Raw genomic sequence first — 20,515 nt, 5'->3', positions numbered from 1 at the left:
AAGGTGAAATAAATACTTAATGACATGCATTGGGAAACTGTCATAGCCAGGAGCTTTCTTTGAAGCGAACATGCCACAAATGCTTTCCAGTTCATTAGTTGTGGTGGGCTTTAGGTTAATGAAGGAATGATTATTATAACCAAGATGGGAACGAAAAGAAGGATTCACACTGGATATAGATCTAGCAAGGTTGGGACCAATGTCTGTAAAGTATTTACATAATCTTTCAGCGATCTCCATTGGATCCGTTAATTTCTGCCTTCAGATTTGAATGATGTGGGAAAAGACGAATTACTTTTACGCTAGCTGATAACCTCGTTTAACAATTTCCAGGTTGTTTTGAGGTCATTTCTGGCATTCTCAAATTTGAAGTCGTCGTATTTTCGTTTGGAAATTCGAGTAAGATGGGTGAGTTCGTTCTTGAAGGCGTTATACTTCGTCTCAGAAGATGCGGAAGGTGATCCGACGAACTTTTTGTAGAGTCTGTTCTTCTTGTTAACAGATGTCAGAATTCCAGGGCTGAGCTAGGGGGAAAATAATTTGTTTACTTGTTTACTTTTGAGAACGTTTAAAGGGAAACAGGCGCTGTAGATATTGGAGTATTCTTCAATAAAATGATTATGACTTCATTGGAATGTTCCATGTTGCGGAATGAGAACCATTTTGCATTTGATAGGTTCTCGTTTAATTTATGCAAATTATCGTCATTGAATGTGTGTATCAAAATTTTCCTTTCCGTGGGGAACAATAATTTCCTAGAAAAGTGACTCAATTACATCTGGATGTGAAAATTTGCATTCTGTTGGAAGTTTGTATTCAAGGTCATTTTGTAAATAAATTCTAACTCCGCCGGCTGTTTTTGATTTATGATGGTTGGAGAGAAATTTGAATCCTGTGATATTTGCGAGCTCTGCAGTGCAATGAGTTAGCCAAGTTTCTGACACACCAATCACAGAGAACGGCTTATTAATATTTCTCAGGAATGAATTAAGTTGATCGAAATTTCTTATTAAGCCTCGAGCGTTTAAATGTATAATAGAAAAATTTGTTTTGTCGCCAAAAGAAACTAATCGATTGCTTAGGTCTTCCCCAACCATGTAGCCACTATAAGGCCGGCGAGTGATAAAGTTAGAGTCGGGATTCAGATAAATAGAAAGTGGATTAAACAATTCGGGCCTTTCAACAAGATTAAACAATAATGTTTCAAGACGGCATCGTGACTCAAAGGACCAGGAGAAAAGTCATAAACAGCTAAATTAAAAGAACTATTATTCAAGTGATTAAAGGGGAGGAAAGATTGAAAGTGTGTCTTGTCAGCCATCACAGAAGCAGCAAATTAAATTACAGATTAAACTACAAAATTCAGAGTGCTTAGCTTAAAGGTAGGCTCTCTTGTTGAACAAACTTTTCAAGGTCGTCAAGGGTTTTGAACTGGGTAGGGCGGAAGTCTTCTGTTTGCCGTAGATAGATGGTAAAGTTCTAACACCAACAAAACCCGAAGCCATCACGAGTTTGAATCTTTTTTCATATCTGCCGGGAGTTGTTGGAGCTGCGGAGTTAGATGGTCAAAAAGCTTCACGTTCTCCGATGTGCAATCGGCAGGTTAACCAATTGAAGAAGTTGTAACCTTAAATGCATCTTTCCGTACATTCATGACCTTCTCTTTCGCAATCCCTCTTGTGAACTTACAAACGACTGGTCTCGGGCCAGGAATGGCGTTTCTTGTGGGAGTACGATAAGCAATATCGATATCTGGAATAGAGATTTTAACTCCTGCAGCTTGAAAGAGGCTAAGACATATTATAATTGTGTCGGAGGCTGACTCACTTGCCTTTATTTTAGGGAGACCGACGATCTTACGTTGTATTGATAACTGTAGCGCTGAATCAGCTCGATGGATTTCCCAATCTCTTCCACTCGTTTTAAAGGGACATTCAGGCGTGACCAGAGCTGTTGCAAACTTTTATCCGCTTACTGGCGAAGGTCATCGTAAGACTAGACATAAAATTGCAGGGTGTTCAAAGTCTCGTCCTGTGATATCGCCGGTCGACTCACTTCGCCGTCATTGTTGGAGACATTAGCATCGTTGACTCTAAGTTTGAGCGAGTTCTAAAAGTCTTCAAATTTTTCTTCAGAGCATCAATTTCGGATTTGAAGCTTACTTTTTCTCTAAAGCGAGCTAGGGATAGAGGGAAAAATTGCATGAACGCCGAGCGATCAAATATTTATCCGCACACCTCGCTGGCAATTATCAGAATAAGTAAACAACTAACAAAAAAGTAAAGGAAAGATATCATGCTTTATCAACAATGTGGATTTTTTTGTTTGTTTATTAGTTGAAATTAAGGAAGAGGTAGCATAACTTTCATTCTTACTGGCAGAATCTTTTAGGGCCTGACTGGCTACCAGCAGCATCATTTGCATATGTATCCCATAATATTAACAATATCTTGTAGATGACATAGCAGGTATCTCTTTAAGGTAAAAACGTTTCAAAATATCGCAACGTAACGAAAACACAAGGGGGAAGGAATGAAGGGGTGGCTATCTTAATTTCTGTGTTTCATTTCGAATTTGCCTGGTTCTCCCGTTACTGTCATTATTTTAAATATTTTCCCTACTTTTCTATGTATACTCTCCTCTATCAATCTTCAAAGGGCGTTAGGAATCCATGATATTTTCAAAATTAAACTTTCAAACGTCTTTCGCTAGAAGACAAGTGATTAGAAGGTCTTACGGCCCAGAAGACAATGAAAATTAATTAACTTCAAAACATAATTTTCACTGAGATTTTCACTGGACTTCAAGTGACAGTCATAGCGTTTAAAAAAACTTAATTCAATCCGAAAAATGCGTAACTCACTCGGAAATTGCTAATCACTGTAGCTGGCATGGATAAATGAAGAAAGAGAAAATATGTAGTTAACGCACTTTGTTTTACTATTTTTTCTTTACGGAAATAAATCGTATTGCAGCCTATTAAGGAAAAAAACATGAAAACAAATTTGTGATGAAATCGCAATAACTACAAAAATGTAGTTATTAGTTTAAGTTATCCTTAAATGTTAACAAAGGTTCTGGTACAGTATTGCTGCTATTTATACTTTATGCAACTCTTATGTATGTGTACTATATCATTAGGTACTTGTCTGAAATGCAATTGCACAACCTTCCCCTGGGAATCTTTGAGAATAACACAAGTTTGGAGTTTTTGTAAGTAACATTTCTGTCTTAACGATTTAAACTCAGGATTATTGACGAGCGAGTCTTATTTATGTACGTAAACATATGTAAAGTTCAAGTTTGAAACGTGAAAAAAAATCCTGCTCATTTTATTTCATGCTGTGCTCCAAAAGAACAAATCACGCACAACAGAGTCTCCTTGCCAATCCTCGCGGCTGCCGACAAAACTCAAATTTCAGACCCGTCATCACCTGCGCACCTATTTCGCATATCCAGAAGAACAAGAAATTTAAGAGACTCAATGATACATAAAATATTACCAAATCTTTCTTGACTTACGGCTAAGATGTGCCTCGTTTACTGCTGAATAGCTCTAAAACCCTCTAAGTGTTTTTGTTTTCAAACTGATACAAGTCAAGGTGTTATAGAGAAACCTTGGAATTCATATCAAGGAGGCACTCTGACATCGACTGTCACATTCCTGACATGGAATTTTATAACCAGACTTGCCTTATGAAGAGACTCATTCTATTTAAAACAGGTATTACCAGGTGTTTATTCAAAATATTTTCATCAAATCTACATTATAGACCGAATGCAATTACAAACCACTCTTTCTCTTTACTATATTGCAGTGTGATTTGATGAGTATTCAGGATGAAGTTAGTACAAGCAAATAATCATTTATGAAAGTAATGCAAATTTTTGCCAAATGGGCAAGACATTAATAATAGTCTTGGTGATTCCCCTACCCTGCGCGATAAACTTCAGGCGTATCTTAACACTATTAATCAGTTTACTTGGTAAATAACGCAGGCGCCTGAATGACAACGACATGAGAGGATTAAATGGAAGCGCCTTCAGAAACATGACACTTTTAAAGGAACTGTAAGTGAATATGGAAAAACTGTTTTTGAAGGCATTGTTTCTCGTAAAAACAAAGTCAAACATGGAAACAATTTATAATTTCCGTTTTGGCATCCGTCTTATGACTCATGCTATACAATGATAAGGAAACAGATCTAGATAAACGAAGAGAACTAATAACTTTTGAAATCAGTCAAATAGTAAAAGTTAGGAAAGGTTCAAATTCTGATTACACTCAAACGATCTTTTTTGTCAAAAATATTTCTCCGAAAAAGGTTTATCAATATATCCTCTGATGTAAATCATCGCAGCTAATAAATTGTAGAACCGAGGTAAATTAAATATGAATTCTTTAGATTGCATCAGGTTGAGAAACCATTATCGGTTTGTCCTTCTAAAATTCTGTTTATCATACAGCCCGTTGCATTCCACTCGGTAAGTGCGCCATGATCTCAAGCCAGGTATTTTCCAGTTCGGTCCTCTAACTCGTTGCATAAGTTCATAGAACTTGGTCGTATTGCATTGCATCGAATGGCATTGCATTTTGTTGTGATTTATTGTCAGTTACATATGTAGTTATTTTTCCTGTTGCATTTCACACGATGCAGTTATTAGAAATAACTGTGTTTCAGTTTTTATTCTCTTATCGCTCGTGCACCAATTTAACCTATAGACTAATAGTTTTGTAAGCTTTTCAATAAAACTAAGTAGATGTCTCTTCTTCAACACAGATGGTTGCAAGACAACAATTTCACTGAATTGCCTCCCGAATTATTCAAAGATCTAAAAGGCCTAAATGAACTGTAAGTTACATGGAGAAGCTCTTTAGCTATTTAGCTTTAAGATTGCGGTTAAGGAATGATTTTTAGCTTTCAATGTCATCTCCCTTCCACAACAGGCCTGCTAGTGTGATTATATAGACAATAATATGCTGGTCACCATATTATCGCGTTACTGATTATACGAGGTTGGAGGAGATATTTCCATTTTCAAACTTTTCTGATATTACCCTTAGCACAAAAGTGGGAAAAAAAAAACAATTGAACCATCCTAAACTGTACCCTCACTTTTGTTCTGATAATCAGAATAGGAGATTTTCAGTCATACAGCAACGAAATCGATGCGTGCCATAAAATGTCTAGTCATTATATAATTTTCTGTTGTGAACTAGTTAGATGTCTTCATAAGACACGGGCTCGATGATTTCTATACTGAATAATTCACTGGAATAGTAGGGATAATCAGCTCCTGCCAACCTTAGATAGCAGTGTTTAGTGTGCGATCAAATTTCAAGTTGTCAACCGGTTGTTCCTTTTCTGTAGAAATAGCGAAATAGCTAAGACGATTGCACTGCATTAACTGTTCCTTTCTCTTTATGAGATTATGTACATTGCTTGTACACGATTACATTCAGCTCTTTCATTACTCTTAGTGACCAGCGTCTGTATACCTTTTTTTTCTACGAATTTCAAATAGCAGGGTAAATTAAGACGCACTTTCTTGTCTTGTCATTCCTATCAGCTATCTGTCAGATAACAAATTGAAGACTCTACCAGATGGAATTTTTAACAGCCTCTCCAACCTCACATATCTGTTAGTACAATAATCATTTAACAAAAGTAAAAATTCGAAAAGAGGTCATTGAATTTTTACAAAAAGGCACATTTCTCAAAGCTGCGTGGCCACATTCAGTTAACAGAAACACGTATGTTAACACTGAAAGGTCTGACGTGGGTATCAGTCGAAATTTGCAACAAAGTTTTGGTGATAAAAATGAATAAGTTGCCAGATGAAACTACGCTGACGGAAGTCACTGATTGTAAGGAGAGCAAAAGAAAAGAAGACCCACTACCCCAGGATCATTCTCCTCCATAAGGATTAGCAATAAACTCTAGGGATCGCTTTTTGTCTCCGTGTCATGAAAATTTCACAGTCAATTTTTGTAAAACTGTTTAGGTGAATTTTAGAATGCTATGTTATGTAGATGTGCTTTGGTGAGTAAAGTTTACGTACTTGGAGGTTTGAAAATCACTGAAAACCTTATTCGTGATTTGCTTCTGTTGGTAGCAAATTAGCAACTCAAAATTTTGTCCGAATAAAACACCTGCTTTTAGCACAGCATGATAAACCAGTAAACCAAGGCTGCAACAACAGTAATAACTGTAATCTCAATAAACACAATGACAATAAAAATAATATTAATAACAATAAAATTATTAATTAGTGTTGATGATTTTCAAGTTGGGTATTGGTCACTTCCTGCACGCGAGGTAGCAACATTATGATACATTCCACCTTTTTGTTTTCCTTTTTTTTCGTCGTCGTGAGAGTATTAAGTATGAATGGTATATTTAGTATTTAGTATATTATAATCAATTTTTCTATTTTGTATGAAAAAAGCTTTCTGTGTGATATTTTTCCCAGAAAATATTCACGGATTATCTTATGCTCTTTTGATCCGAACTTTATCGTTTCTTGATCGTGTCATAACCAGCGTTTTGTTGCCGGATTTTGAAAAAAATTAACCATCTATAATGTTCCTCTAGATAGCTAAGGAACTCAAAATAGATACATTAAACTGGAAACTACTGTGGAGGCAAACATTATTTTATGAACAGTTCTTCTTCAAAAGCAGCCAATATTTTTCATTCTATGAATCAGTATTGGTAATTTCATGATAATAGATTCGTAACTACGGTTATTATTACACTCTAGGGATTTGTCAAATAATGAACTTGGACATCTACCGCCATACATCTTTAAAAACATTACAACTGTGAGATTTCTGTAAGTGAGATTCTCTTTGAGTTAAGATAAATAAAAAAGCTGTCTCTAAGAATTACCTTGCAATAACAGCAATAAGTGAGTAAATCGGCTTCCTAGTTTATTGCAATCTACATTTCTTATTTATTTTAAGCTGCTAATTTTTTTTGTCTTGCAATTATATTTTGCAATAGAGGCTTATAATTTGTTGACCTAGATACTAAAGCAACCTAAATAATTTTTTTTAAAATGGGCAATAGCTTACTTATGATTTTTCAAACTCAGCTTTAAACAACAGACCTGAAGCAGAGGTTTCTGGTAATAAATCTAAAGTTTCTCTAGCCTGAGAGCATGAAAGTTTCATGTGGGTCTAATGTTTTCTTTTTTTCTGTGATATTCAAATATCAAACGCGGGAGCTAATTGTACTGCAGTAAATTCAGAGGATAATTAAGACAAAAGTAGATTTAAAGATATCCCTTCATGTGTGTATTTCAGTCTAACATCTGCACCGCGTTTTTTCAGGAAACTGGAATACAACAAAATTGAGAGGCTTCATGAAGATCAATTCCAGGGCTTAGTGGAGTTGTTCGAGTTGTGAGTACATTTAGACTTAAAGGTTAATTTTTCATCATGGTCTGTTGCAATCTAAAGCATATTTTGGAACCAGCTCATTCATATGAATTTAAAAAAACTAATTCAGTGAATAAAAGTTGGGAAGAAAATGTTTACAAACTAACCATATTTAAATGGAGAGAGGTGATACCCAAAGAAGTGCATGATAATCATATATTAGTAAGGTTTTTAATTTTAACGTTTAAGCGATAAACGGCTCAAGTGCATTAATGAGATTTCTGTTCATATTCGTCCTTCAGATTATAGAGCCGCAATGATAAAGTTAGCTTGAAAGGAAAAGAGCTTTTTTGAACAAAGAAAAAAAAAGGCTTCAATTTAGCTGAGTCTATAAATATTGAGTTAAAGTGCAAAGGTTCGGATTAAAACTACCATGCGATTAATTTTCTGAGGGAATTAGCTTGCACAGATTTTAGTTGGAATAGAAAATAAGGAGCCATAATAGGGAACACCTCCTTAGTAAATATAGTTAGTATCCTCTATTAGTATTAGCCTCTATAATAAATTGATCACAATATTTGTCACCGGATCTATATAATTGTGGTATAATTTTGATATCAGTTTTGCTGTTTTTATGTTACTTGTATATTAATTTAAATTCCTCCTAACCTGTTTAAGACATCTCTCGGAGAACAGAATCGAGGCTTTGCCTGACACGATTTTTGAGGGAGTTAAGAACCTCAAGGGCCTGTGAGTACAGCTGATAACATACGAAACAATTTCTAATTTTTTTTAGAAGATGAAAATGTACACAACAGAAAGACTCACAATATGGAATTCTTATTTGAAAATGTTCACATGATCTCCAACAGGCGTGGTGTAAATTTAAATGCGCAACGACTTAATTTTATTATAAGCTATTTTCTCAACGAAAAAAGAGTGGCTTGCTATGAACATGGTTTTGTTAAGCAAAGGTGGATATTATCAAAAAAGCAAAGAAACATAGTTGAGAACTATGATAGATGCGACGACAACTTCAGGTGAAATTTTAAGAATCAGAAAATGCAAGACCCTGTTTACCATCTGCTAGTTAATAGTAATGTTATTAATTTTTGCAGAAATATCTTAGGCAATAAAATACAAAATGTCACCAGCACGACTTTCAGTAATGCCCGGGAACTGCGATTTTTGTAAGTTCACTGTAAATGGCAGTTTTTTTATCACAGTACTTACAATAAAGCCGCATGTATTGCAATCGGATAAGATGCAGGTGTGAAGTTAATTTAGAGTGTTATAGTTAATTGGGTATAATTTTTAATTTTGCAACAACTTATTTGGGAAAATGAGATATGCAATTTATTATAATCTGACTTAATTTTCACCTTCTATTTTAAACTTTCAGGTTCATGCACTACAACCTGATGGCTGAGCTCCCCAAAGGCTTTTTTGGGCTTTTGCCGCACATTATCAGAGTGTAATACTCCATTATAATAATTTAAAAAGATGGCTTAAAAGGAGATTTGGAGCGGATGTTGTCTGAATTACCTTTGAAATAGAAATTATTGTCAAATTGTGATATGGGTGATGCAGTCATTTTAATGATTTTGTTTCCTTCAGTCTGTTGTGGTTCAGTTGATCAATAAATTTTCATTCACGTTAACATCTTCTATCAATTCCAATCCTGAAATGATATGAAGCCTTATTTAGATTTTAAATAAAACTGCCTAAGGCATGCTTCGCGTGACTTTCTAATTGCTATTAATTTATGAAAAAATGCTTATCAATTATCTTTGCCTCAGCATAGATCACTATTTTCCTGCCGACCGTTTTGGATAATCATAATTTTGCTCTCATTGTTCTAACGATGAACCCTTTCTAATTTCCTCTTTTTTTTCTAATTCCAGAACTCTGGACACCAACCTGATGTGCTGCCACCTTGATCTTTTCAGGCAGGATGCCGATTGCGAATTTGCTTTCAATGATAACTTCGCAAGCTGTCACTCCATGTTCCGCAACCTTGCTCCAAGGAGAAGTCTTTGGGTTGTCGGCCTTCTTTCGTTGTTTGGGTCTGTGTTTGTAGTTGGGTGGCAGTATTTCTTACCTGATAACAATATGGTCCAGTCTATTATGTTGGTAAATCTGGGCATTTCAGACGGCATCATGGGTATTTACCTCATCATTATAGGTATAAAAGACCTGCAATGATCAGGGGAATACTACCTGCACGACTATGAGTGGCGCACCGGCTGGTTTTGCCATTTCAATGGCGCCATGTCTGTACTTTCAAGCGAGGTGTCTGTTATGATGATTTCTCTGATTGCATGGGACAGGCTCAAGAACATTGTGTTTCCTTACACGTTTGCAAAAATTACACCAAGGCAGACCCATATTATGTGTGTAGTTATCTGGCTTATGGGAGGCATCATGGCATTCCTTCCGTTGTCTGGAATGCGATATTTTGGTGACTGGTATTATGGCAAGAACGTGGTGTGCCTGCCCCTGCAACTTTCCCCGCAATTACAAGAAGGCTGGGAATTCTCCACTTCCATCTTCATCGTTTTAAATTTTTCTCTTTTCCTATTTATTACGGTTGCCTATGTTGCCATCTTGTTGAAATCATGGTCGTCAAGCAGACGGCTGGGTGCGCATGGAACTGTTCGTGAAATACGAGCAAGAGCACAAAGCGCACAGGCCAAAAGAGAAAGAGCACTTGCCAAAAGAGTCTTCTTCATTATTCTGACCGATTTCTTGTGTTGGATACCAATCATTGCTATCGGCATTAAGTCGCACGTCGAGAAAACGTTTGATCCACCTGGTGATCTGGCAGTGTGGATTGCAGTGTTCGCCTTGCCGATCAATTCAGCTATCAACCCACTGCTGTATACCCTTTCTACTCCACAGGTACCATTTTTCTCTTGCTTTTGAATGGAACATTCTTTCATTTGTTGTTTTAAGAGACATCTTTGCGAGATAGTTATCTGAATCAATCACCCGCGGTCCCAACGGTTTTTTTTATTAGAAATTTTCCTATTGTCAATCAAAGATGGTCTCTCTCATTTCCTTATGACAGAAAAAAAAATAACCCAAAAGGAGAAAAAATGGGCATGGAAAAAAATATGAATGATCTCAAAGTTGTTTGTTTGTTTCTCCGCAGTTGGTTACAACCATGGAGACCAACTTGAATTTAAAAGCAGTTTGATCTATATTCCGACATACTTTATTAACTAAATTTCTACTGTATAGGTTCAAGCTGTTTTGAAAGCAAAATTGAGGAAGGCGTGGTCCAATGTTCGATCGACTTTCAGCAGTGGACAAAATCAAGAAGGCACGGTGCTATATTCCATCTATACATATCATAATCAGACCTTGAAAGGGGGTATAGGTGTGAGTGGAGATTAGAACAATACACTTCAGAAATTTATTTGAATTATTATTGGAATTATCAATATTACTTCAAAAAATTATTAAGGGGCAACCAAGCAATTAAAAAACAATAAATGGTTGAGCTTCGGTCTTCAATTTCAGGGGAAAGAAACAATCTGACTGGTAGAAGGATTTTTTTAAAATCAATATGTGGACGAGATAGTTTGGTGTGTTATGCTCCTCCACCGACGCAGCGCCACAGTTTCTTCAGAAACTTATTCCCCCCCCCCCCCGCCTCCTCCTTAAAATATTTGGATAGGCCTAACAGTAGTTTATTCTCCGTTTGGAGAGGACCAAAAAAGATATGTTACTTCTATTTTATTACTTAGAATGAGTAAATAATCAGCAGGGACAGATCGGAAATGGACATGAACACGCTAACAACGAAGAGGGTAAATATAGTGATTCCCAATGTGTATATTCTCTTTGCCTCGTTCTGGTTTTGTGTGTAATACCTTTCTTTCGTTTCTTCTCTTCCCTTCTTAAACCCATTTTTTGTTTGTTTTTGTGTCTGCATTATCTTCCCCATAGGAGAACAGATTGAAATGCAAATAATAGAAGACAACGAAGTCCCAGAAGTGGAAGCCCCTGAATTGCCTGCTCCGCAACCGGGTCAGTATTCCATATGTATGCTTATTTCCTTAAAACATCATTTCAAAACTAGCCAATTAGAAAACTAGGGAATCAAACGGTAAATCTTTGAGGTTAATAGATCGACTCAGAACTCGCATTCATTACTTATGTGTATATATGTATAATGTTTTGATGTTAATGTTAATATGTGATTGACTTTCTGATTTCAACTGTAATCAAGTAATCCACTGAAGTGGGTTAGCTCTTTCAAATTGAATTACCTATGATGAAACATACTATTCTTTTCTATTTTGATACGTGTGAATTTTGGTTAGGGAAAGATTAAGGAAATGTTTCCTCAAATGACATAAATGTGATTGGTTTTGTCACCTTTGGTTAATAATTGCAAAAAAATCCTTTGGTTTTTCACAAGTTACATACAACAATTCTGACGACAGTTTTTCAACGACCCAGTTTCTGAACTTCCCCTTTGAGATCCCCATCCCTTTAAATTAGAAACCTGCACAGGTATCATGTGCAACAAAGGTAATATCGTTATCAATATGGCAAAGATCTAATAAATGAATGCTACGTATTGAAATGATCATTCAATGTTTAACCTTTTTGCTTTTATTATCTGATAAATAACTCTAACATAACGATTTGAACCATCAACAGCAATGGTACAAGCCTATGGTGGGGATGAGACTCCATCTTCCTCAGGTATAATGTCTTCTAACTTGAATTAAAATTTCCTGCCTATCATTATAATTATTATTGTTATTATCATTATTATTATTATTATTATCATTATTATTATTATTATTATTATTATTATCATTATTTCAGTTGATGTTGTTGTTCTTCCTCTTGAAACTTCATTCATGAAAATATATGAAATAAAGTCGTAGACAGCCGCTTCATTCACAATATCAGTACTGAAGCTATGACTTCAACCGCTTTTTACAACTGTTCCTAAAAATCGCCAACTACTTTGCAAGAAATAAAGTAGTAGGAATGAATAAAAGATTTTGAAAGTATTCGATCAAATCAACTGTCTTTTGCAAAAGTATGACTTCAACAGACTATCTCATGCGCACAAACTCGCAGATGTAAAACAATGCGAGCTGTATGACAAGTTTAACCAAGTTTTAACTCAACTGAGTAATCTATCGTGCTAGAACTTGTTAAGTTTATGCGCATTCAATGCGGAAACTAAACTGTACAGTAAACTTTATTTGTTTGTTTTTTTTAAGATTTCGTATCTGAATTACGTCATACGAATATTATTTTCTGTAAATTTCATTTGAAGAATAAACGAACCACAAAAGTTATGACATGTTTCACTCTACTTGTTGTTTGAAACAGATTATGAGGATGATTTTGATATCAGACCAGCCACTAAAAAGACTGTGGAAGGTAAAGAACTTTTTGTAGGAAACTATATTATTAGTGCTGGCTGTTACCACCAGCTTATACAAAAAGACTCCAAGTTTCTCCTATGAAGGAATTTATAAGAGAAGCCTTCCCTACCTACTGAAAGTAACGAGTCATTGCAAATTAAAAAAAAAAGAAAAGATTTTTAACTTTGGATTGATAGTCTCGCGGACACTAGGTGTGAAAGGAAATTGTGCAAAATTAGAAGTATTTATGTCTTTAACGCACTCAACATGAGGCGTTGTATATTTTGGTGGGAAGACTCTTGCGTAATACCTGGTTAATAACATCAATAGATAATTATTAGCAGCAAGCTAACCTCTAAGGAAAAAAAATGAAATATGACGGAGATTCGAACGCAAAAAGCGAATTTCTAATTTCCCACGCTAAAGTATAGTAGGTAGTTGTGTGAGTAAAAAAGGTGAGGTTCTCACATTTTGCTTGAAACTATTTTAATCCTCTTTGGCGGAATAGAGGGAAGGGAGTAGTTCTATTCATGTTTGAATGTAGTTAGACTCAAATAAGATTTTTTATCAACGCTGGACCCTCTCCCAAACAATTTGCAACTTATTTAAAAGAAGGATATTCTTTATTGCAGTTGCTGTTCATCATGGTGAAAGCCAGCATCGACGAAAAAGTCAAAAAGAAGGTATATGTTGAACTCCTTTTGTAACTAGGATTGTCTACTCTTTGACGGAAGGCTCTAATGTTGATAAGTGTCTATTTTTATGAAACCATTATTTCACATTGAATTTATGAAAGATCCGACCACAGGAGAGACTAGAAGTGACTGAAGTTTAAGGTGCTTACAGGAACCTTTTTTATATGTGGAGGCTTGCCGTTGATGTAACTCGTGGCTCTTGATACAAGCATTGAAATATATATGGCAATTGTCGTACACATTGGTTTCGGTGGACACATAACCTTACTTTGGTCAATGTCAAGATATTTTCAATTTTAAGTTGTTGAAAAAACGTTTGACTGAAATAGAGTACCAGCTTAGTCTCAACATTTTTTTCGCTTTCTGAGTCGAAATTCGAAATATTTTAAAGTTGAGGGGCATCTGCATCGAAGTCTCTTGTGCGCATTCTTTTAGTACCTGAAGCAACAGGAATAACAGTTATCTGGCAAATTGGTGGCAATTGAACAAAGGCTTTAAGAAGTCGCAAAATTTTACCGTCGACTATTTCAACGCTCCCGAATTTTCCGCTTATGTCCTCTCTCTGGTGATCCTCCCACAATTTCGATTCGTTATTTTCAATTATTCAAATGAATGTCATTCGTTGACTACAAATTTTTTGTACTAAGTACAAGTTTCTGCAGGCCAAGGAGGAGAGACAAAGCCTGAGACTAAAGAGCTAGCTGAGGAAGGTAAATAGAATGATTTTTTTCTTGAACTGTAAATTGTGCGACATAAGTTTCCTTTATTTCCGCATATAGTGGAAGTCACCTTTTCTTGAACTTATCTGCCATCTGGGCCAATTTCCTGGCTTACTCACAAAGTGACAGTGAGGGCAAGTCTATTGCTTTATATACGTCAGTCTTAAGGTCCTTATACTTCATCTTAATTAATAACTTTGCTATTACACAGCTGACAAATCTGTGGAGCAGGTGGAGAGTGAAGAGATTCCAAGGGCAAGTGACAAAGGTAAAGGAGAGGGTAGCTTTAATTGGTCACTCAGGAGGTTAAGCAGGTTATTGAAACATATCTTTCACCTTAGTAGTCGCTGAAAAACAGAAACAGAAAAAATATTTCATGAAATGCTTCAGTAAAAACAAGATTGAATGGCTGAGTACTAATGCACCTTTTATCAAAAACATTGTCTTCTGGAGAAGACGGAAGAGGGCACCAGCTTTGCCTCGTTCATTTTCGGCTCTCTTCGTCCATCGAGTTAAATTTCAAGGGTATTTACGCGTAGGCGTTGTATACGCACTTATTCAGTATCTGAAGCAACAGAGACAAAAGTGATTGATGAATTGGTGGCACACGTTGACCTTCGTCAATTGCAGTACTTCAAATGAACATCATTTAATAGGCACAATATGTTCTAATTCAATTTCTTCAGAAGGAGAAAAAAAGCCTGACACAGAAGAGCTAACTAAGGAAGGTAAATACAACGATTGATATTTTTTAAGAACTATACATTATTTACCATAACTTTCACCTAGTTATTTTTGCATACTATGCAAGCTTTATAATTATTATCATTTATGTATTTTTTGTAAGTTAAAAGCTAACTGGGCCAATTTACTGATTTAATAGAAGGGCTATGGGCCGAGTTTACCATCTAGACAACTTTATATATCTATGTACTTTACCTCATTCGAATAAATAACTTTGCTATCACACAGCTGGCAAATCTGAGGAGAAAGTGGAGAGTGAAGAAATTCCAATAAATTGTGATGAAGGTAAAGGAGAGGGAGGGTTTTTTATTTCTCACTCAAGAGGTTAAGGCACCAAATTAGTTATTGAGGCACATCTTTCATCTTGGTAGCCAATGAAAAATGAATGATTCGTAAACATGATGAAGTAAAAGAAAAAGAAATAAATTGAAAGACTGAGTTCTAATTTACTTTTTGGTCAATAAATCATCTTTTATAAAAGCTGAAAAGGCAGAAGAAGAAGAAGAAAAGAAGCGGTTTGAGCCTGACATGGAGGACACAGAGAAAGGTAGAATTCTTTATAAATCAGTCAACATAGACTCGAAGTGGTCATGAATTAACACATAATCTGTCCACGTTATTGTCTGTGGAAAGTTGAAAAGCGGCGGTCCACATCAGAAGTGATTGAATTAAGAGAAAAGAGGAATACTTGAGTACATTGTACTTTGTCACAGTGAACGGCCAAGACCTGACTTGCAATACTGACACTAAATATGGCACCTTTGAATCTTCCAGAGCTCTCTCACTTTTTGCAACATTTCTCAGCTATAAAGATGTTTGCTTAGACGGAGGAAACATAGCTGCAACGTGGTAAAGCTAATTAATTAGAAGCGAGGCTTATGACGTCGTGAATCTCAACTTTTAAAACTCTTTAACACAGACAAGTTAGAATTGTGTTAGCAATAATAAACTCTGATTAAGTGGCTTAATATATACATTTTTCTCTTTTCGTATTCCAAGCAGAGGAAGAAGAGGTTTTTGATACCGGACTTTAGTTCTTGCGTTTCGAACCAAGGTAAATGTTTGTTGTGTCTTCTTCAATAGTGAGTACCACTGACTGAAGGGTGCGGAAAACCTTGTGCACTTTTTGATATCTTATCAAACTTATGAAACTAGTTTCAGACTTGAGATGAAGGGTGAAATTTTCGTACTTTTGCTCTGATACATTTCCGTGTACATGCATGGGCTGTTGACTCCTGATTTCTTGAACCTTCAGTCTCTAGAACTTTTTCATAATCTGAATAATACTGTCTGGTCAACGGACCAACTGGTGAGCTGGCCACTACGCCGTCAGATTACATTAACTGATTAAGCTGACAGACAGATGGTATAACTATCTGCTTGACTTTCTGCCTGACTGTCTGCCTGACTGTTTCCCTTGCTGTGGGCATGGCAATAAACTGTTTCATTTTCTAGCTGCGTGCTAAGTCAGAAGCCTGAACCAGTTGACCGACTGACGGTTGGTTGGTTGATCAAGCAAACAAATTATTAATACACACGTTTTGCAATAAATAAATCAATGTGCTTTTACTCCTTCCATTACTAAAGAGACCGTAAAGACTGAAGAAGAGAATTCAAGAATTCAAGAAGAAATGGAATTCTAGTAATCATCATGTAGTGTCTGTGGAAGTATCTTAGTCAAAACAATCCTTTTTGTTTATTTTCCCTTCGATGAAATAATAACATAAGTTAGTTAGCTGAACTATGGATTGCATAACATGCTATTGAACATATTGGGCGCTATCTCTGAATGGGCGTGTGATGGCAGTTCTGTCTTCATTTCGGTTTGATCTTGTCTGTTTTCTTTTTAATGGTTATTTTTTGTTTGTTTATTTTATTTAATTTTTGTGTGTGTATGTGTGTTGACTTTGACAAGTTTAACTACCTGTTAGTGTTTTTCTTTTAGCATATTTCAAAATTGCATGTTTTAGCGATTAATAGCTCATTTCTAGGTTCCTTAATCTAAAAGAAACAAAGCATTTACTGCTTAACATCTCAGATTATATGAAAGAACTAAAAAAAATTTACGGCCTGGGCTTTAGTTCTGAGAGACTCTGCATTTTTTCGTGATTTGAGGACGTCTATCGCGAGTACAGATTTATCAAATAACTTATAAAAACGTTTAGGTATGCCAGGGAGTTTAGTGGTTCGATAAAAATTACAATTGTTTATTTTCACAACTCGCTTGTGAGAATTTTGCACCCAGACTACGCTTCAAAAAACAAAAAAAAAATACAAGACATTGTTTATTAGAAGTTTATCAATAAGCTAGGTAGCCTATTTAATAGAGTTTTCATAACTCCTTTGCGAGCTTTATAATCATTAGGACTTAAAGTGATGTCCATATAGATCATGCTTACATTACTAATAATTCCCTCAAAATTAAAAAAAGTAATGAAAAGGTCTAAGAATATCACTAAATTAGATATTTGGTAGTGAGTTGAAGTCTAATTTGTAGTTAATTTCAAGATTGTTTAACTCATTTTGAGAATTCTAATTCATTGTAGAACGTGATATTCAAATAACTTCGTGATTTGGCTCAAACGTGCTCATCAAACATGGCTTTTACAGTAAGGATAATTTGAACACGAAAGTGCCTTCTAGAGGAACATGGTACAAAGCAAAGAGAATTGTAACAAGTGGAAAAGTTGTTAGTAAGCACGTCATGTTTATTGTAAGTCAGAGCCTTCAATAAAACACCTTTTAGACTTTATGCTTGAATCTGATGTCTATAAACCCAAGAAAAGTTGTAAAGTCTGGCTTGGGCTTCATCGGCAGCGTTGTTGATTAATGACTGGTCATAATTGCCCTTTCTTCTCTCCAGAAACGAGGCATGAACTTATATCTTCAAATTGGCCGATGAAATACTGCAAATGCGACACAATGTCAGCGTCGAGGGGGGATGGATAGAGATCACTAAGGAAATATTAAGGTGATTTAGGTAGAGGACGGTAACGTCAGTTAACAACGGCGCGCTTAGCAAAAACAGCGGTAAGAAACTAGGTCGACAACTTCTCTCCGGTATGTTTTATAAATTAATTAGCAGTCGTTGCAACGACACGTCAGCATTATGTTTGTTCTTGAAAATGGAAACTTGGGCTCTTTAAAGATCGCCATCACAAGGACGACAACATGATCTTCTTTAAGAGTTATGCAACAAGCAACAACAAATAAAACCATTAAAGTTGGTTGTCATTTTCCTCGCACAGCGTGAGCATAACTTTCTTGTCTTAGTTTTCATCGGCACTGATCTAAAATTTAAGACATAAAAAAAGCAAACCTGAGCTAATTCTGGAATTGTAGGCATCTGATTTCAATCTGCAGAACATTCATTCCTCACGGTGGAAACGATAATGACATAAAAAAACAAAGTAATAAAGTGGGTAAGCATCGTAATATATATAACTTTGATTGACTGGCTTAACTTCAACATGCAGGAAGTTTAATTCACGATCAAATTCAACAGTATTCCACTATTATAATTCTCATGTAAGGTTAGAGGAATGTATGAAAGAAAAGCCACCGCATTTAGTCCTAAATTTAAAGCGAACTGAAATCTTGGATCGTTTGTTAACCAACGTATTTCCTACAAAAATGTAGCGGTAAATTCTCATAAATACACGGAACAAAATAGGGAAGGGGCCCTCATTATCCTGGAAATGAGTTTTGAAATCATTCCAAACAGTATTATCTCGTACACAAGAGCGCAATTTACATAATTCCTGGGCGTTTTGATCGCGATGGGAAAAGCAGCGAAATGAGGCCCAGAACTTGTTGGGGAGAACGGCAACGCCATCAACGGAAGTCGAAATAGAGTTGTGTCCAGGCTATCCGTGCGCTCTCCCGTTCTGAAAAGAAAACCTGTCCTCTTACTAAATCACACTATCGTATCGAACGTGGTCCTTATGGTGTCCTGTACTAAGTTTGACAAACTTCTCGTACAAATGAGATTCTTTTTATTTCTTCCATCGTTCCAGTTGGGTTCGTTATGTCTCTAAGTAAGCTTTCCTACTGGGGTCTTGCGCCAGGAGCAGTTGGTGGGTTTGGTGGTGGGGGAGGTGGATCAGAAGATAATGGTGCATCAGGCAGAGGTGATGGCTACTCTGGGAGATGTTGTTGTACCCATGCGAAACAAGCCGGAGGTGGAGGAAGCTCGTACCGTAACGGCACAGATTTTTCTGGTTTAACCGGTGGGAACTCGAATGATTCCTTGTGTACCAACAAATAATTGTTTATGTTGTGATTGGAATGTTTTTATCTATATCTTCATTTACTCTCTGATTTCAAATCTCGTTGATTTAAATCCTACATCTACGGAGGAAAAATAAAACAGACGATCTCATTTCTCGATCGCCTTTAGAATTCTCGGAAAGAGATTACGAGAGTAATGAGAACTCTACTTTTTGAAATATTAACAGCACCATTATTTGGGTGAACAATACTGAGCTATAAATGTGATAATGAACGCCTTGAAATAGTCACTGATGTACTGCACGTTATAAGATATTCTGGATAATTGGACCTGACCTGAAAACTGTATCTGATTTACTAAAGAAATCGAAGTTCTGTCCATCAAATATTCAAATATACCCTCGCAGTTTTATTTTCTCATAGTTTATTATCAACAGGTCATGAGATCATATCGATCAAAGAAATCTAGCTGTCATCTATCTGTACAAGATCTGCTGGTTGATCAATCACTCAGAAAATGTACTTATTTCCTGTTCTTAGTCATTATCTGATTATTTCAAACCTTGACACCGAAGAAATTTTAAGAAAGAAAAGGATTATTCTAAAATGTAAAGCGGAATCTAATCAAGCACTTGTTTACAAACACACGGGAAAGTGAAACTAAACAATTAAAGTGCGCGATGTGTCTTCCTTTGTAATCTCTCTCTCGGTAAATGAAGAGGTAAAACGTAATGAAAAAAGATAACCTACCCGTTACAAGATACCCAGGACAAATTTTTTAACAGTTCCCACTGGTAAAGGCGCTATCACATCGCTTGGATAGAAAACAAGGTATAAACAAGATATGTAATTTTGGTGCATTTTATAACACCTTTTGGCCATTACTTAGTGATACTTTGATTAATTCATTTAATGAAGCTTTTGTGAAGAAGGAAATGTCCCCATCTCAGAGACAGGCAGTGATTACTTTTATTGAGAAACAGAACAAGGATAGGACTTACTTAGAAAATTGGAGGCCAATATCCTTGACTAACGTCGACGCCAAAATTGCGTCCAAAGTTATAGCGACCCGTATTGTCAAAGTTTTACCCGAAATCATTCATAGCAATCAAACTGGGTACGTTTCAGGCCGCTACATAGGGGAAGCCGCAAGATCAATTCTAGATATAATGGATTACACGAAAACTTATGAAATCCCTGGATTGCTACTTTTTATAGATTTTGAGAAAGCTTTTGATAGTCTGGAGTGGAATTTTATGTTCAAATGCTTAGAAGTCTTTGGATTTGGATCCAGGCTTACAAGATGGATAGAAACCTTTTACAGTAACATAACAAGTTGTATTA

General features: G+C 36.0%; 2 protein-coding genes across 2 annotated transcripts; both read left to right on the top strand.

Moving 5' to 3' along the window:
* The first annotated feature begins 3,110 nt into the window (after window positions 1-3,110).
* LOC149052446 (uncharacterized) lies at window positions 3,111-8,992 on the top strand. The gene is made up of 9 exons (XM_089206303.1): window positions 3,111-3,213; window positions 4,000-4,071; window positions 4,782-4,853; window positions 5,572-5,643; window positions 6,766-6,837; window positions 7,337-7,408; window positions 8,063-8,134; window positions 8,503-8,574; window positions 8,787-8,992. Exons 1-9 carry the CDS (start codon window positions 3,119-3,121, stop codon window positions 8,860-8,862), a joined length of 675 nt encoding a protein of 224 aa, XP_089062429.1. The 5' UTR covers window positions 3,111-3,118; the 3' UTR covers window positions 8,863-8,992.
* A 532-nt stretch (window positions 8,993-9,524) lies between these two features.
* LOC149052445 (relaxin receptor 1-like) lies at window positions 9,525-17,675 on the top strand. Its single transcript, XM_089180962.1, has 13 exons — window positions 9,525-10,285; window positions 10,628-10,766; window positions 11,339-11,419; window positions 12,059-12,103; window positions 12,749-12,799; window positions 13,416-13,466; window positions 14,126-14,188; window positions 14,409-14,465; window positions 14,884-14,925; window positions 15,170-15,226; window positions 15,423-15,488; window positions 15,941-15,995; window positions 16,529-17,675. The coding sequence occupies exons 1-12, from the start codon at window positions 9,656-9,658 to the stop codon at window positions 15,973-15,975; spliced, it is 1,317 nt and encodes a 438-aa protein (XP_089037088.1). The 5' UTR covers window positions 9,525-9,655; the 3' UTR covers window positions 15,976-15,995; window positions 16,529-17,675.
* The last annotated feature ends 2,840 nt before the right edge of the window (window positions 17,676-20,515 follow it).

Source organism: Pocillopora damicornis, chromosome 1, assembly GCF_964200805.1.
Source record: "Pocillopora damicornis chromosome 1, jaPocDami1.2, whole genome shotgun sequence".
NCBI lineage: Eukaryota > Metazoa > Cnidaria > Anthozoa > Scleractinia > Pocilloporidae > Pocillopora > Pocillopora damicornis.
The sequence above is the reverse complement of the archived record's forward strand: the minus strand, read 5'-3'. Positions and strand labels throughout refer to the sequence as shown.

What these genes read in the sequence shown, in the direction of transcription:
- LOC149052446 (XM_089206303.1), top strand. Translation starts at nt 3,119, where the DNA reads ATGTATGTGTACTATATCATTAGGTACTTGTCTGAAATGCAATTGCAC. An exon ending in AACACAAGTTTGGAGTTTTT is followed by an intron (nt 3,214 to 3,999) that starts GTAAGTAACATT and finishes TAAATAACGCAG; the next exon opens with GCGCCTGAATGACAACGACA. An exon ending in GTTAAGAACCTCAAGGGCCT is followed by an intron (nt 8,135 to 8,502) that starts GTGAGTACAGCT and finishes TAATTTTTGCAG; the next exon opens with AAATATCTTAGGCAATAAAA.
- LOC149052445 (XM_089180962.1), top strand. Translation starts at nt 9,656, where the DNA reads ATGTCTGTACTTTCAAGCGAGGTGTCTGTTATGATGATTTCTCTGATT. An exon ending in ATACCCTTTCTACTCCACAG is followed by an intron (nt 10,286 to 10,627) that starts GTACCATTTTTC and finishes TCTACTGTATAG; the next exon opens with GTTCAAGCTGTTTTGAAAGC. An exon ending in AGAAGAGCTAACTAAGGAAG is followed by an intron (nt 14,926 to 15,169) that starts GTAAATACAACG and finishes GCTATCACACAG; the next exon opens with CTGGCAAATCTGAGGAGAAA.